At 38.9% G+C, this 17,055-nt stretch overlaps 1 protein-coding gene across 1 annotated transcript; it reads left to right on the top strand.

Moving 5' to 3' along the window:
* Positions 1-516: 516 nt before the first annotated feature.
* LOC127623827 (XK-related protein 5-like) lies at positions 517-16,707 on the top strand. Its single transcript, XM_052098374.1, has 7 exons — positions 517-686; positions 2,454-2,637; positions 4,298-4,476; positions 5,880-6,092; positions 8,469-8,638; positions 9,685-9,796; positions 11,483-16,707. Exons 1-7 carry the CDS (start codon positions 566-568, stop codon positions 12,418-12,420), a joined length of 1,917 nt encoding a protein of 638 aa, XP_051954334.1. The 5' UTR covers positions 517-565; the 3' UTR covers positions 12,421-16,707.
* The last annotated feature ends 348 nt before the right edge of the window (positions 16,708-17,055 follow it).

Here is a 17,055-nt window from a genome sequence, read left to right as displayed (position 1 = left end):
ACAACTTTTGAATAAAAAAAAAAATTAGTAGGATGCTATAGGTTAAAATTAACAATTAACCAAGATTAATAAATGCCGTAAAATATTGCTCATTTTTAATTTGTGTCAGCTAATGTAGTTAATGTAGTTGCCTTAGTGTAAAGTGTTACCAAAACGTCCAGCTCATGTGTTGGTGTTGTCCCTCAGTACAGAATGATCCTGTTTCTGTTTGTAAACATTCGGATCAGTCACACACACACACACACACACACACACACACACACACACACAGAGAGAGAGAGAGACAGATATATAGAGAGAGAGAGAGACTGCACATGTACAGTTATATAAATATATATATATATATATATATATATATATATATATATATATATATATATATATATATATAAATGTATAGAAATAGAATGAACCATTATTTTGCTATCGCGTGCGTACTACTGTCTCTTTAAAAGTCAAAAGCATGACGTCAGATATTTTGACAGGAGGACAGAGAACCCGGATCCGCCACTGACAACAACAAACACAAAGATGTCCCGGGGAATCGCGCGTCCCGGTCGGTGAGATGCCGGTAACGGCGCAGAGAGGATGCGGTGGCGGCGGCGGTGGCGATGGGGGCGCGTGCTGCTGGCGCGTGTTGCTGCTCGCTGCATCCGCGCTCGTGATGCTGGTGGAGAGAGCGGCGCGTGAGTGACCTTGCAATGCATCACCATCCAGATGCATACTAAACAGAATATACACGACATACTGCCCTTACAAGAAAGTACAAAGGTGGTATCATGGTAAAGTGATGGAATCACTAATGCATGATTATCATATTCACATCCAATTATATTTAAATTGAACTATATGGTACTTCAAAGAATATCAAGGTAGTGTGACAAAAACATGGTAATATGGTACCATGTCCACAAAAACAATGTTAATGCGATCATACATTTTCCAAGGAGAACATGCATAACATAATATGCATTATTATATATATATATATATATATATATATATATATATATATATATATATATATATATATATATATGCATTACAATGAATCATGTTTGATTATAATGGTAGAATTATTGTTGTCTATTTTGTCACTTGCTAAAAAGTAATGTGGTGGTACCATGGAACAGTGATGGTACTTTATACTATAGTACTGAATTATATTTACATTATACCCCAAATAATGTCATGGAACTACCATTGTACAAGTCTATGGTATTTTTTTGTGTGATTGATTTAACAGACAAACTGGTGCATTGGATGGGGTGTAGATGCATGCTGTCTTGATGCAAAATCCTAATTATAATGCATGACAGATTACATACTGACCTTACGGAAAAGTACTGTGGTACTGTGGTATAATGATGTTGTCAGACGGTAGTATATTGGTAGTTTTATACAATGTATACTTGTATTGTTTACTTGTATATTTTTTACATTATTGTTATTGCTCATCTGCAATACTTAAGATGTTTCCTCTGGGATGTCAATAAGACATTCAGTAGTTGCCTTTGAGACGTTTATGATTTAGATTGTTTGTAAAAAACGATTTATAGCAGATGTTAATTAGAATGTAATTAAAACATTCCCCTGACATTACACGTACATCACACAGACATCCATTTGGTGTGTGTTTACATCTGCAAGATGCGTTTTATAGGTTGTTTGCGCATCTGCAGTACTTAAGATGTTTCCTCTGGGATGTCAATAAGACATTCAGTAGTTGCCTTTGAGACGTTTATGATTTAGACGTACATCACACAGACATCCATTTGGTGTGTGTTTACATCTGCAAGATGCGTTTTATAGGTTGTTTGCGCATCTGCAATACATCTATAAGACGTTTGTCAATAAGTATGTCTCGGGTGTCAATAAGACATTCAGCAGATGTCTTAGAGATGTTTATGATATAGAATAGTTGTAAAACTGATCTTTTTAAGACGTTTAGCAGATGTTCATTTGATTTTGTTGCTCTCCAGAAGAAAATATCTAAAACAGACATCTTGGTGCTATCTGGTACCTGAGTATTGAATAATTACCATATTCATGTACTACTTCAAATAGCACACGACACATACATCTCTGGGATGTCTGTTTGAGAGCATTTCATCTGGATAGCATTATAATCTAATTAACATCTGCCAAACATCTTAAAAAGATCCGATTTACAACCATTCTTAAACATAAATATCTTCATATTCGAGCACAAAATGCTCCAACTGACCACTTAGAATCAAGTATTCTAGAATATTGAATATATTTAAATACTCTGTTTGTATTTATTTGAAGTATTTTGGAATATTTACTCTGTCAAATTGTTCATTTGTGCTTATTTGACCGCAGAATGCTTCGATAAACCAATCAGAATCAAGTATTCCAGAGACCTATGTAACAATAGTTAATGCTAAATAATTTTCTATTTGTGTATATTCTCTCTGCCTTTTTATCAGTGCTGTACTGTGTTGGGTTCTACCTATGGGAGAATGAGCTGTGGTTGGCTGGACTGACCTTTGCCCTCTTGTTGCCGGGGTCATTGGTGCAGGTGTTGAGTTTCAGGTGGTACAAGGCAGACGGAGACAAACGCATATGCCACAATTTCATCTTACACATACTTCACCTGGGCATCTTCAAACGGTGTGTGTTTACATTTATGCATTAAGCAATTTTATTCAAAGTTATTTAAGGGCTGCTCAGACCAAACTAATTTTTGCACAAAAAAATGCTAGACTCGCTACGAATAGAAAAGACCGCAAGTGCCTTGAGATGTGTTTTTTAAAGTTGAAGTTGTTTTTAACTTGACATGGCATAAACAAAAGCTACAGTGCTCCTGTACGTGGCGCAACACTCAAAAACATCTGTCTAGTACATGTTTACATACATACACTCACCTAAAGGATTATCAGGAACACCATACTAATACTGTGTTTGACCCCCTTTCGCCTTCAGAACTGCCTTAATTCTACGTGGCATTGATTCAACAAGGTGCTGAAAGCATTCTTTAGAAATGTTGGCCCATATTGATAGGATAGCATCTTGCAGTTGATGGAGATTTGTGGGATGCACATCCAGGGCACGAAACTCCCGTTCCACCACATCCCAAAGATGCTCTATTGGGTTGAGATCTGGTGACTGTGGGGGCCATTTTAGTACAGTGAACTCATTGTCATGTTCAAGAAACCAATTTGAAATGATTCGAGCTTTGTGACATGGTGCATTATCCTGCTGGAAGTAGCCATCAGAGGATGGGTACATGGTGGCCATAAAGGGATGGACATGGTCAGAAACAATGCTCAGGTAGGCAGTGGCATTTAAACGATGCCCAATTGGCACTAAGGGGCCTAAAGTGTACCAAGAAAACATCCCCCCACCAGCACCACCACCAGCCTGCACAGTGGTAACAAGGCATGATGGATCCATGTTCTCATTCTGTTTACACCAAATTCTGACTCTACCATCTGAATGTCTCAACAGAAATCGAGACTCATCAGACCAGGCAACATTTTTCCAGTCTTCAACTGTCCAATTTTGGTGAGCTCTTGCAAATTGTATCCTCTTTTTCCTATTTGTAGTGGAGATGAGTGGTACCCAGTGGGGTCTTCTGCTGTTGTAGCCCATCCGCCTCAAGGTTGTGCGTGTTGTGGCTTCACAAATGCTTTGCTGCATACCTCGGTTGTAACGAGTGGTTATTTCAGGCAAAGTTGCTCTTCTATCAGCTTGAATCAGTCGGCCCATTCTCCTCTGACCTCTATCATCAACAAGGAATTTTCGCCCACAGGACTGCCGCATACTGGATGTTTTTCCCTTTTCACACCATTCTTTGTAAACCCTAGAAATGGTTGTGCGTGAAAATCCCAGTAACTGAGCAGATTGTGAAATACTCAGACCGGCCCGTCTGGCACCAACAACCATGCCACGCTCAAAATTGCTTAAATCACCTTTCTTTCCCATTCTGACATTCAGTTTGGAGTTCAGGAGATTGTCTTGACCAGGACCACACCCCTAAATGCATTGAAGCAACTGCCATGTGATTGGTTGATTAGATAATTGCATTAATGAGAAATTGAACAGGTGTTCCTAATAATCCTTTAGGTGAGTGTATATAAACAATCGAAAATCAGTGCAAGGCGAACGCAACAACATTTTTGGTGTGAAAGCTCCCTTACAGTCCATCCAAACTATACTGTAAATTTTTTCAGTACGGTACGGCTTCATTGTATGGTATATACACTCCCTGAGAATTTGTGCACCCGTACGAGAGTCTAAATTGAATACAAGAATTTGTGTTTTGTTTCAGGTTGTGGGACTGCAGTGTGTGTGAGTGGACAGCTCAGGGCTCGTCGCATGCGCAGGAGGTGATGCAGCATGCAGATGCGTCTGCTCTGCGTCTTTTGGAGGTCTTATTGATGACAATACCACAAACGTTTCTGCAGACGTATGTGCTCACCGTTACCGGCTATGGCCTCTCCTCTCCAGGTCAGTCCTGACGAAATGAACTGTAATAGAATTACAGAATCAGAAATAGGGAGAGTTCACCCAATAATGGTCCCAAACCGTCATGTTGTTACGTGGAACACAAAAAGTGATATTACACTGAATGACAGCCTCAGTCACCATAAACTTGCATTGTAGGGTAAAAAAAAAATGCAATGAAAGTGAATGGCGACTGAGGCTGTCAATCTGTCTAACATCTCCTTTTGTGTTCTATAGAAGACAGAGAGTCATATGGTTTAGAAACAAAATTAGGGTGTCGAAATGAAGACAACATGACAACAATAAAGATATTAAACGCATAGGAGAACTGCTGTCATAAAAATGTTAGATGTACCGCAGTACAAAGCTGCAAAGTTGGCCAGAAATTGTCAATTAAAGGGATAGTTCACCCAAAAAATGAAAAGTCTCTCATTATTTACTCCCCCTTATCCATCCCAGATGTGTGTGACTTTTGTTCTAATTCAGAACACAAATTAAGATTTTTAGTAGAATATCTCAGCTCTTTTGGTCCATACAATGCAACCAGAACTTTGAAGCTCAAAAACACTTCAGTGGTTTAATCCATGTCTTGTGAAGTGATATGATATGTATGTGTGAGAAACAGATCAATATTAAAGTCCTTTTTACTATAAATTCTCCTCCCTGCCCTACACAAATAATGTCAATCACCAAAATCAAAAGAAGAAAGTGAAAGTGAAGATTTACCATACAAATTACTTAAATATTGATCGTTTTTTCACACACACACACACACACCTATCATATCACTTCACAAGACATGGATTAAACCACTGGAGTCTTATGAATTACTTTTATGCTGCCTTTTTGGAGCCTTAAAGTTCTTGCTACTATTCACTTGCATTGTATGGATCTACAGAGCTGAATACTCTTCTTAAAATCTTCATTTGTGCTCTGCAGAAGAGAGAAGGTCATACACATCTGGGATGGCATGAGGGGGCATAAAGGATGAGAGCATTTTCATTTTTGGGTGAACTATTCCTTTAAACTGAGCAACAGTAAAACTGTGGAGCAAATGAAAGAATATTTTTCTTCAGTGGATCTTACCCATGCTCATCTTGGGCGTGGTAAGCTTTGTGAAGCTATGTGGTCACTAGTGTGTTCTGCATGGCTGCAAGGACACCATATTTTGGTCTCGAGATATGGCTTTGGGTCCCTTCTTCAATGTAAATTGATTATATTTTTACATGCATTTTATCACCCACTAGGCAAAAATAATATTTGTCTAATTGCCTAGAAAATGAATAGCAGCATACGTCTCTTCTATACACGTATGAACATTTATACTGCTGGTAAGTGCAGATGGGAGAGATGTTTGATTATCTACTTTTCATTTGTGTATATTTGTCTGTTTGTGTGTGTTGCAGTCGCTCTGTGTGGTGGTGTGTGTTTGCTTTCGCTGTCCTGGGCGCTGATGCTCTACAGCCGGGCGTGCGGTCTCATTCGTCCAGGGCATTTGCAGATGCCACCGGCGGCTCTGCTGTGCCAGCTACTGTGGAGAACGAGCATGTTGGCTGCCCGCTTTACCAGCCTCACCCTCTTCACCCGCACCTTCGGCTGTTGGGTCATCGGGGTCGTGGGTGAGTCTGGATCAAATCACATCCAGGAGACAAAAGAACTGATCTGGTCTTTGTTCTGCAAGCAGCACTGCTAAAACAGCTTTGTTTGTAAATGGCCAATTACATATTTGGGTGAATCTCACAAAAACATGTCCAGATTATATTTCACCCCAAAAGCAAAAAAAAAAAAAAAAAAAGAGAGAGAGAGAGATGGTTATTTGCAAGAAAATGTGCTATTAGGTCCATTATTTTTATTTTTATTTTTTTTTGCATAGTGACATTTTATTTTTCATAACAATTGAACACGTGTTCCTTCCAAATTCTCATTACCGTAAAGCGTATAGGTTTTTTTTTGCTGTAATTCCCATTATTCCTGATGATGATACTCATTATATTCTCATACTGTAATACAGTATCATTGGAGTCCAAGCGGTCTCTCATGTGACGCATTCGTGTTGCCGTAATCTCACATTCTCCACTCGGTTGAGGCATCCAGGATAATCACACCAAATGCACCATTCTGAGTAAAGAAACATATAAACACAGCTCTAAACCAAACCAATCAAGCTACTGTACAGTGTTCCTCCTTCTCACTTATAAACAGCTCTGCTCTACTGACTGTGACACACATGTGTCAGTTCTCTCATATTTCCAATGCCAATGCGATTACTGCTCCTGACCGGAAGCATGACTTAGGGGCCATTTACACAATAATGTTTTCAGCTTTTTATGCATTTTGGCTGTTCGTTTACACGACAACGCCAATTTGGGGCCTGAAAACGCAAACCTTTGAAAACGGATTTCAAAGTGCACGTTTTTGAAAATAATGCTCGTCTCTGTGTAAACATACAAAAACGTGAATTTGTGAAAACGATGACATCATGCGCACACCTTTTACGTGTTCACTCTATAGGTATGAACATGTTTTAGTTGTTTTCGTGGATCCGTGTGAACGGGGATCGTTTTGACAACGTTGTCGTCTTTACATGAAACTTTTCAAAAATGCATTGGAAAACTTTTCCATTTTTAGTACATCATTGTCATGTAAACGTAACTTTAATATTAATAAAAAGTACTTTAATATTAATTTTATTTGCCTCAAAAGTGATCGTGTTGCTTTAGAAGACATTAATTTACCTGCTGGAGTCGTATGGATGACGTTTATGCTGACTGTCTGTGATTTTTGGAGCTTCAAAAGAGAAATCTCCATCCACTTGCATTTTAAGGACCTACTGAGCTGAGATAATTTTCTATTGTTTTTCAAATGTGTTCTGCTGAAGAAAGTATGGCATACACATCTGTGATATCATGAGGGTGATGATGAGAATATTCAGTTTTGGGTGAACTATCCATTTAACTTGTATTGAACCCGGTATTTTCCTTTTAAGGCAGTACAACAAATCCTACCATTATAAACACATTTCAGTTTAAATTATATTTCATAATTTTGCAGTACAAAAATTTCAATTATATATTTTTTTTATGATAATGCAAATGTTTTTGAAGTGGAGGGTTTGCTTAATGTTTACAAAACTTCATTTTCTTCAAGCAATATTTAATTTCTTATTTCTTCCTCTTAGTTTTGGGGTGTAATATGACCCAGATGTTGAAATATGTTCTTGACAGACTTCATGATATTCTCCCATTTAAGTTTCTTGAATTTAAGTGAAAGTAAATGGAGTCAAGACAGAGCACGGTTTAATTGTGTGATTCCAAAGTAACAGTTGTGTTGAGATAATTAATGTAGAGGCTTATCTATGATCTGTCAGTTCATGTTTTATTTTGTTGTTAAATACAATCTGCAATGTTCAACACCTATCAATATTGTCTCTAGAATGTGACAGATGCTTTTATTTATTATTTATTTTTTATCCCCTTTTCTCCCCAATTTTGGAATACCCAATTCCCACTACTTAATTGGTCCTCGTGGTGCTGCGGTTACTCACCTCAATCCGGGTGGCGGAGGACAAGTCTCAGTTGCCTCCGCTTCTGAGACAGTCAATCCATGCATTTTATCATGTGGCTCAGTGTGAATGACACCGCGGAGACTCACAGCATGTGGAGGCTCATGCTATTCTCTGCGATCCACGCACAACTTACCACACGCCCCATTGAGAGTGAGAACCACTAATCACAACCACGAGTAGGTTACGCCGTGTGACTTTACCCTCCCTAGCAACCGGGCCAATGTAGTTGCTTAGGAGACCTGGCTGGAGTCACTCAGCACACCCTGGATTCGAACTTGTGACTCCGGGGGTGGAAGTCAGCGTCAGTACTTGCTGAGCTACCCAGGCCCGAATGTTACAGATGCTTGAATATTTGCAGATCTTATTCACATACATTTCTTTATCTCACTGAGTCACTGCCTCACTATTTCCCTCATCCTCCATTGTACAGCATCTCATTGGTTGATCGCAGCGCTCTGGTTGGTCTCCCTGCAGACTGACATATATGTGGGCCAGTGGTCGTGGCGTGTTTTTAACTTCATTCTGGGAGGCGTGCACGTGTTCCTGTTTCTCAATGTAAAGGACGGCCCCTCTCGATTCCGAATGGCAGGATTCTATACGGTACACGCACACGCTCAAACACATTTTTAACCGTTCTGCTCATGCCATTTTAAAAACATAGGAGATTTAATAGACAATATACTGTAACAATTTGTTGCCAAAAAATCTGTATATGATATAATAATCAAAGTCATATGGACTACATTTATGATCATTAGATGCTGCTAAATATCTCAGGTTTGATCGACATGAGGGTGAGCTAACGATAACAGAATTTCCATTCTTGTGTTAAATATCTCATGAGCAGGGTTGGGGAGTATCGGAATACATGTAATGGGAATACGTATTTAAAAGTAACTGTATTCCACTACAGTAACAATTTAAATCATTAGTAATTAGAATACAGTTACATTTAAAAAGTATTTTGATTACTGAAGAGATTACTTTGCACTTTATTGTCATTTAATATTAGTCCTTTCAGATGGAAAACATTTATACATATAAATGATGTGATCCAAAGTGCATTTGAACAGCGGTGAAACACTTTCTTATGATGTGTTACATTCATACGAGCAGACAGAGAAGTACGTTTGAAGTAAATTTTGAGCAGAAGAAATAGAAATAAATCTTGTGTAAATTGTCAGCTTTATGCTAAGCTAAAATGCTATTTCTAGCCATTTTACATGCACATGTTACCAGACACGATCATATTTTTTATCAAGAAAATTCACGTTGGATCATAATTTCTTTTTTTCCTAGTAAGACCTTTGATAAAATATCTAAAAATTCTTAAAACAAGATCAATTTGATTAATCTAGTTTTAGAAACAACGCTGCATAAGATATTTTGGTTTTTCAGAGAATGTATTTTTAACATGTTAATTTTGTGAGTTTTTATAATCAAAACAAGTGAAAAAAATCTACCATTGCTGAAGAAGTAATCCAAAGTATTTAGAGTACATTACTGACCTTGAGTAATCTAAAGGTATACATTACAAATTACATTTTACAACATGTATTCTGTAATCTGTAGTGTAATACAATTCAAAAGTAATCCACCCAACCCTGCCCATGAGTTATCATGAGTGATATTTCTCTGTTACATAGGTGATGTTTTTGGAAAATGCTACACTGCTATTGGCTGCTTCTGACCTCCTGACTGATGCATCGTGGGATAGCCTGACTGTCCCCACTGTTGTTCTGTGTAGCTTTCTTCTCGGTAAGTGTTTGTGAGAGAGAAAGAGAGAAAGAGGTTGTAAGTTTCATTTTGTATTAATCAACATTTATAGTCCAGCTGTGAAGAATTAAAAAAATGTTGATGCAAAGATTTATTTGAAAATGTTTTATTAAATCTACTGACAAAGCCTGTACAAAAGCCAAAGCATCTGGAGCATAACTGCATAGAATGAAATTAGTGTAACAATAAATAACTTAAATAACAACTCATTATGAAATATATCAGACAGAGTAAACAAGTAGTATTAAAAATAATAATAGTGCAAGATAAAATATGAATAATGTCAAATTAAATCGTATTAAATAATAGCGTAGAGCAAACTAAGAATGTAGTAATTAGCGAATGTAAGCTGCACTACTGAACTTTGCGACCTCTAGCAACATCCGTGGTGGAAACCTTAAATTGCAGGCAAATTGCGAAGGAACACTTTACGTGAGTTGTGTTTCACCACTGCTCCTCAAGTGGATGAATCTCATGGTTTGAGGTTACCTGGACATTGCCTGTGATCATCCCTCTGGAGATATCCACCAGCAGTCATGACATGCTATTTTCATATTGATATTATTGTTATTCATTTAAACAATCAAGATACTTGCTTTGAAGAAGAGAAACTGCGATCTTAATTACATATTTTAATAGGGTTGTTCAAGTTTTTTTTATCCACTTCACAATATGTTTAAACTCGTGATATGGCTGATTTGAGTTCAACTGAAGACACTTTATTTACTCTGGAAGTAAAGTTAAGTAATAGAGATATGGTTACATGTGTAATGGGACTCGAACCAGTGTCTCCGGCGTGGGAGGCAGGTGCTCTAACAAGGAGGCTAAAGGTTACAGCCTCTACATCTTGGGGTCAGGAGAGTGAGGTTTACACACTACACAGCTATCTTCCTGCTGGCTCCCGTTACACATGTTAACCAAATTACCGTACATTACTATGTTATGTAATCTGTACATTATAAACAACTTGAAATACATTAAATGGGACCGTCTCTGTTTTAACACACTGTGGCAGGGCGGAGGGCGGGGCCGGGTCGTGATCATACACACCCGGTCCCGTATTGGGCTAATCAAGCCACTGAGGTTTAAAGGTCGACTACAGAGTATCGTGCGGGAGAGAGAGGTCGTTAGCGGCTTGATTAGCCCAATACGGGACCGGGTGTGTATGATCACGACCCGGCCCCGCCCTCCGCCCTGCCACACACACCATCTGCTAAGGAAAATGACAACGACTTGTGCATATTTGCAACAGCCTACTGCGGTAAGAGAAATAAGAAAAAGGCGGCACACTCACACTTATGGAACCTCCAAATTGCAGCAATGTTATAAAATAATCAGAAGTCACAAATATTAGTCAACATGTTACAGTAACTACACAGGAAAACATAGCCTATTCAACACATCGCGATCGGTAAACATATGAGTAATGTTTGATTAAAGCTGACAACCAATATAAGCTTCAAAAACCCTAACAGAAAACATCCAAGCATTATAGCAGTTAAACAACTTCGCCAACAGTTAACAGATAAACATCCATCCAGAGAATGATGTCCTGAACAGCGACTGACTGAACCGCCATAGCTTCCCCAGCTGACACTTATGCGACACAGTCGGACCTTCTTTCTGAGCTTACAGAATTCTCCCTCTCTATGTCTGTCTCTCTCTCAGGTCTGACCTCGCTGATATTGTACTATCGTTTCCTGCATCCCAAATCCACTGAAATCTCTCAGGGTCTGGGCCAGCAAGCGCACATCGGCCGTGAGATTCTTCAGCCGTTTGATTCATCCATCTCTCTGGGAGACAAAAGTCTTCCACCCGCCCCTCTCCCTGTCTACTTCCCACCCTCTCACCCTTCTTTGTCTCTTTCTGGAATTCCCAGTTCTCTGCTGGAGCATCCTGGAAGCTGCGGTGTAAAACCGGATAGTGGGTGCCAACACCATCACTGGCTCCTGATCCGTCTTGCCCTGAAAACCGGTGACCTTTCGAAAATCAACAGGGCATACGGAGCGGGGGGCATGTCCAGAATACTGGTGGTGGATCGAAAAGGAGAGGATGGGTGTGTGTCCACTTCCGAAAGCAGGGACAATACGATGGCACCGCTGTCCGACTCCAGAGAGGAGTTTGAGAGCATGAGTGAAGCCAGGGACGAAGAGGAGGAGGATCAAGATGAGAGTCTAGAAATGGAGAGTCCTTTGGAGTCGCTGGCTTCGGAGTGCAAGAGGAGCTCTCCGGAGGGTAAGTCTGTGTTCGAGGACAGTCCTGAACTGAATTACTGCCCTACCGAATCCAGCTCGACCTTATACTTCAGTGCCGACCCACAATCGCCCAGCAGCTCCAGTAACCCACGGCTGGATCACAAGATGCCCTTCAGTTTCGGTTCTGGTACTGGTCTAGATAATCTAGACGTGCTGAGCCCCATTTCCACTGATGGTGGGCTGCACAGGGATCTTGTTAGGGGGCTTCTTGGCCGAGCTGGACCATGCTACACCTCCACACCCGGACTGAATGGACAAGGGCTTCCAGAGAGTTCTGTAACCCACATCAGAGGCCCACGCAGGCAGGTCGTTCTCTCACGCAGAGGTCTGGAAGAGGACGCAGGATTTTAACCAAATTAACTTAAGCTTTAATTTATAAAATGCAAGCAGATGCAGCTTAAAAACTTGAACCTGGATATTTAAAGCATAAGTGTGTAATTTCTGTGCCACTAGTGCCATCAAACAGAATTGCAAAAATAAACTCTATTTTTAAACAGTTTTAGCAATACACCCCAGGTCTGCTGTTGGTCGAACAAATAGATAGTCCTGTCCCAAACTCAACGCCATTGGTTAAGTCATTGTTGTTGTGTCGGGCAGGACGGGCCGCTCAAAATAAACAGAGCAATTTTTGTAGCGCCACAGAGATACAGGGCCCTATATTAAGAGTCAGTGGGCATGGCCATTAAGATTTGGTATTTTAGTCCAAGCATGTGGTAAGTCTAGGCGTAATTGGGTTTGGTGAAATTGTGCACGCAAAGCGCTAATGGGCTGGGTCAAGTGCAATTTAATTCTGAGGTTCTTCTCCGGTTATTGCACCGTCTGCGTCCTATTATGTAGTCCATTCCCTGTCAAGCACTAGCAAAATAAACAAAGACGACATTCATAAAATGTTGGTAGTGTGAATTGACTATGCAATTAATTAAAAGAAATATGCACTTTCGTTATTTTGTGCTTTAACTGTGTCCTTTGCATATTTCTATGACAGTGACACGCCCCTTTTATATGCACCGAAAATGTTGTTCAGGATTTGGGTGTAGGCTCCTTTAAAATTATAGATACCGTAATGTAAGTATTGTTAATCATATTGATCAAGTGACACACAAATAATGGCTAGTGTTAACAGTGATTGTATCAGCCTTCCAGGTTAGATTGTGGATCAAGGGATTGTTTTTTTCATGCACTTCGCTTCTACCAGTCGATTTTGCTTAAAAAAAGAAATAAATTTTTTGAAACATGAAAAACTTAAACCGAAAATATTTCTAAATTCAAATTACATTTCAAACTAAATTAAAATATAATAAAAATGACCTCCCCGATTCCAAACTGTCAGAGAATGCAGAGGTAGGACCCAAAAGCAAACTTTTAAAAAACAAAGGATTTATTAATATAACCAAAAGGGGAAAAAACAAACCAAAACTCTCACAGGGTGGAAAAACAATCATAAACTACCCCGTAGGGGAATAATACAATGCTCTCACAAGACAACAAAACACCTGAATGGCATGAGCGCACATTGGCAAGACAATAAGGCAATAAACGTCCATGCCAACCGACAAATAAGATGAGAGAATGCGTAGCAACTGCAAACAAAGAGATGCCACGCATTCTCACACTAAACAAAACCTGAGCATACATGCATGCAACAGGTGACAAAAACAAGACAGGACACCTGTGTGAGAGTTCAGCCACAAACACACGCCCGACACCTTAGACCGAAGTGACCAAACCTCAACACAACATGAAGACAACTCGCCACCCGAGCGCGCAACGCGAACGTGGCGCAAGGCGCATCCGCGCTCACGAGAGCCAGACAAATAATTGACGCAAGTGCATGCTGCAAAGATGACATAAGCCACGTCAATAATAGACAGATGTAGAGCACGAGTGTCCAGATCCCGACACAGGCCAAAAACGATCCAGACAGGAAGTCAGGATCCAGACACCGAGCTCCAGACATGAAACAAGACCGACCGAAGAGTGCAAGGCAGGGAATACAACCGAAACCGCACGCTCACACAAAGACAGACAATGAAACACAAGACAGACACGGGACAATGATGTCACGGTCCTGTCAGACAAAAAACCCAGCGACAGGACCGTAACACAAACTTTTTACCCTCTCCAACTTCTTTCGGAGTTTGGACATGTACTTTATTACCACCTGCTGGTGGAATCTCCAAACTGCTGATGCAGCGACTGAGTTTAGACTTTGTTGTACTTTGAAAACAGACATGGTTCTGAAATGTCTTAGCGCAGTGACCTATTCTCAGGAAAATAGCAAATTGTGCTTTGCGGCATTTTATACTGTAAACATACAATACACCCACAGTTTGCGCACATACACCCACAGATAGCACAAACACGCAATTACACACTGCTGCTTCAAGACATTCGAAAAATATAGATATTTTAGGGATGCCAACTTTTCTCCATACAAATTTGGTATTTTGAGGACTTCAATGTGGGACGTTCTATCTGATCAGGATGGGGGGTCAATATGGGATGTTTCACCGACTGACCAGGGAGGGTCCCCCCTTCCAGTCTGAGTCGCCTATTGTCCCTTCTTCAATTGGTGACTTATACTGGATATATTCATTTCTGCCAAAACACGGGAAGTCCTGGCTAATACAGGACAGTTGCCGACCCTAATTTCATTGCGCTTTTTATCTGTTTTATCTGTCTCTCTCACTGTCGTTCTTTGCTTATGTTCGGAATGGAATACTACTGTGCCGCCTACTGCATGATATATACTGAATAAGTAATAATATTTGATAAAATAGTATGTGAAAGAGTACAGCATATGTAGCGCTACAGTCAGGGCTGGACTGGAAAGAGAAATTAGTGGCGGGGGGGGGTTGTGTTCGCTGTCCTTTTCTGCATATCGCGGTGCCACTTTGTGGCTTGTTCGGCACGTTTCGCAGCTGAACCACCGGCCCGCTAGGTTCTTCCGATGGCCATTACGACCCTGATCGGCCCAAAAGTGTGTCAGCCCACCGGGAAACTGCCCGGTACACCAGATTACCAGTCCAGCCTCAAAATGACCTCATTTCAAGCATGTTTATTTCAATTAATCTCATAAATAAATACACTTATTTTGCTTAATCCAGTTTTGTGTAAAAAAATAAATGTAGAAGGAGATTAAAAATAAAAGCTTGCATTGTTTACGGTTCATTCATCATACTGGAAAAGGAAGGTCAAATAGAGTACATTTAATTTTTGGTTTTCGCTATAGTATTCCACGGCATCTGCTCTTGTTGTAATCTGTAGGTCATCTGGTTATTCCATGCATAAAGAAATGTAACATTTTGTACATTATAAATTGGAACGTGTAGTATGGATGTATGCCATTCCGAACATACCCCATTAAAATAAAAATATTAAAAAAATCTATTTGCTGTTGGTTGGAGCTAAAAGCACAAGGTTCTTCTCATATCTGTATTCTGCTCATCTTATATTCTCTCAGAACTTCAATTTCATGAAGGGCTATGATCTGGGTTATCATTCTTTGGCATTTAGTGTCTGATACAGACAGAGATAAATCTCATTTTAGAACATGATCAGCATTAGAGTATTTGCGTTTATCTGCTTGTTCTAGTATAGGCCAGTATTCTCTTCCTCTAATTTATGTTGATAACTCATTGACATTTCCTTTAAAGGATAGGTCAATTTATGTGAATACCTTCACACATATTTTTTGTTTGTTTGTTTGTTTTTATAAAATCTTTGTTTTGCAGATATAGTTAATTAGGATCATTAAAGGAATGTTCGGGGTTCAATACAAACTGACATAGTCTGTTGCATCGATTACCGCTGAATTGTGTTTATAATAAAGGACTAACAATGGAAAATTACAGTAACCAATTTTTGAGATATGAGACAAAATGATTTAGTCGTAATCAATATTTCACCACAAATGTTGACAGTTGAACTTTTATTGAGCCTGGAATATTCCTTTAATTTTATTATCCCTATAAGGAAATATAAAGTGTTATCCTAGCTCATTTTAGGCCTTTTAAGGTGTAACAATTGCACCCTAATTTGGAAATGTGAAGCATCCTAAGTTATTTATTTATTTGTAAAGCTGATGCATGGTGCTACTGTAACACAGCTATGGTTTGAGCTCACCTTTAAAATACAGTACAGAATTGTTACAAATTACATTTCAAAAAGGGAAAAATTGAAATATTTTGGATAAAATATATTTGCCTTGGATATGTTTCAGGGATATTTAATTGAACATTACTGTTTTTCACTGTTTGATGTGCTCACTGTGTTTGTTTTTACATTGTTTTTCATTAAGACATTTTGAAAGTGTGTTTACTACAGAGTAATATTTATGTACACGCTTGTTTATTACGATTATTGTGTACACAGTAGCTGGGTAATGTGTCCTAACAGGACTCCTGTCAATATTTGCAATAATTTCAAAGCAAACTCAGCCATCCAGTTATGATGATGAGATGATGTGTGTTTCCTGTATCTGGATTGTATACTGTTTATGGTGAATAGCATTTACTTATTAAATTAATTTCACTATGAGCATTTATCAACATCAGTGTAAAATCAAGTAGAAAATATAAGTGTCATAAAGATAACTGCAGGAAATTAGAAAATATACCAAATATAATGTAAACTATGATTAATATACACAAAAGAAAAAAGATGTACTAATGTAAACTAATCTACTAATACTTAATAAATACTTGTGTAATAAAAATTGTGTTCTGTATCTTTGAAAATTATCAAATCTATCACAATCTGAGTAAACATTAAAAGGTTTAGCTTCAAGATGATGAATGTGATTTCTTATCTTATATTTGTAAAGTTATATCCAATATTACAACTCTGTTGTCATGACAACGAAACCTGTAGTCGCGGTATTATATATAACTTGGCACAGATAACGTTAGAAAGTGATTTTATCACACTAATATAATGTTAACATGAATAATGTTTACATCTCATCGCTGTACTATAAATCAGTGT

This window comes from Xyrauchen texanus, chromosome 30 (assembly GCF_025860055.1).
Source record: "Xyrauchen texanus isolate HMW12.3.18 chromosome 30, RBS_HiC_50CHRs, whole genome shotgun sequence".
Classification (NCBI taxonomy): domain Eukaryota; kingdom Metazoa; phylum Chordata; class Actinopteri; order Cypriniformes; family Catostomidae; genus Xyrauchen; species Xyrauchen texanus.
This window is presented reverse-complemented; position numbering and strand designations above follow the sequence as displayed.

Excerpts from the sequence above, each read along its gene's own strand:
- LOC127623827 (XM_052098374.1), top strand. The coding sequence starts at position 566 with ATGCCGGTAACGGCGCAGAGAGGATGCGGTGGCGGCGGCGGTGGCGAT. Across the intron at positions 2,638-4,297 it reads CACCTGGGCATCTTCAAACG|GTTGTGGGACTGCAGTGTGT; the intron begins GTGTGTGTTTAC and ends GTTTTGTTTCAG. Across the intron at positions 8,639-9,684 it reads GAATGGCAGGATTCTATACG|GTGATGTTTTTGGAAAATGC; the intron begins GTACACGCACAC and ends TCTGTTACATAG.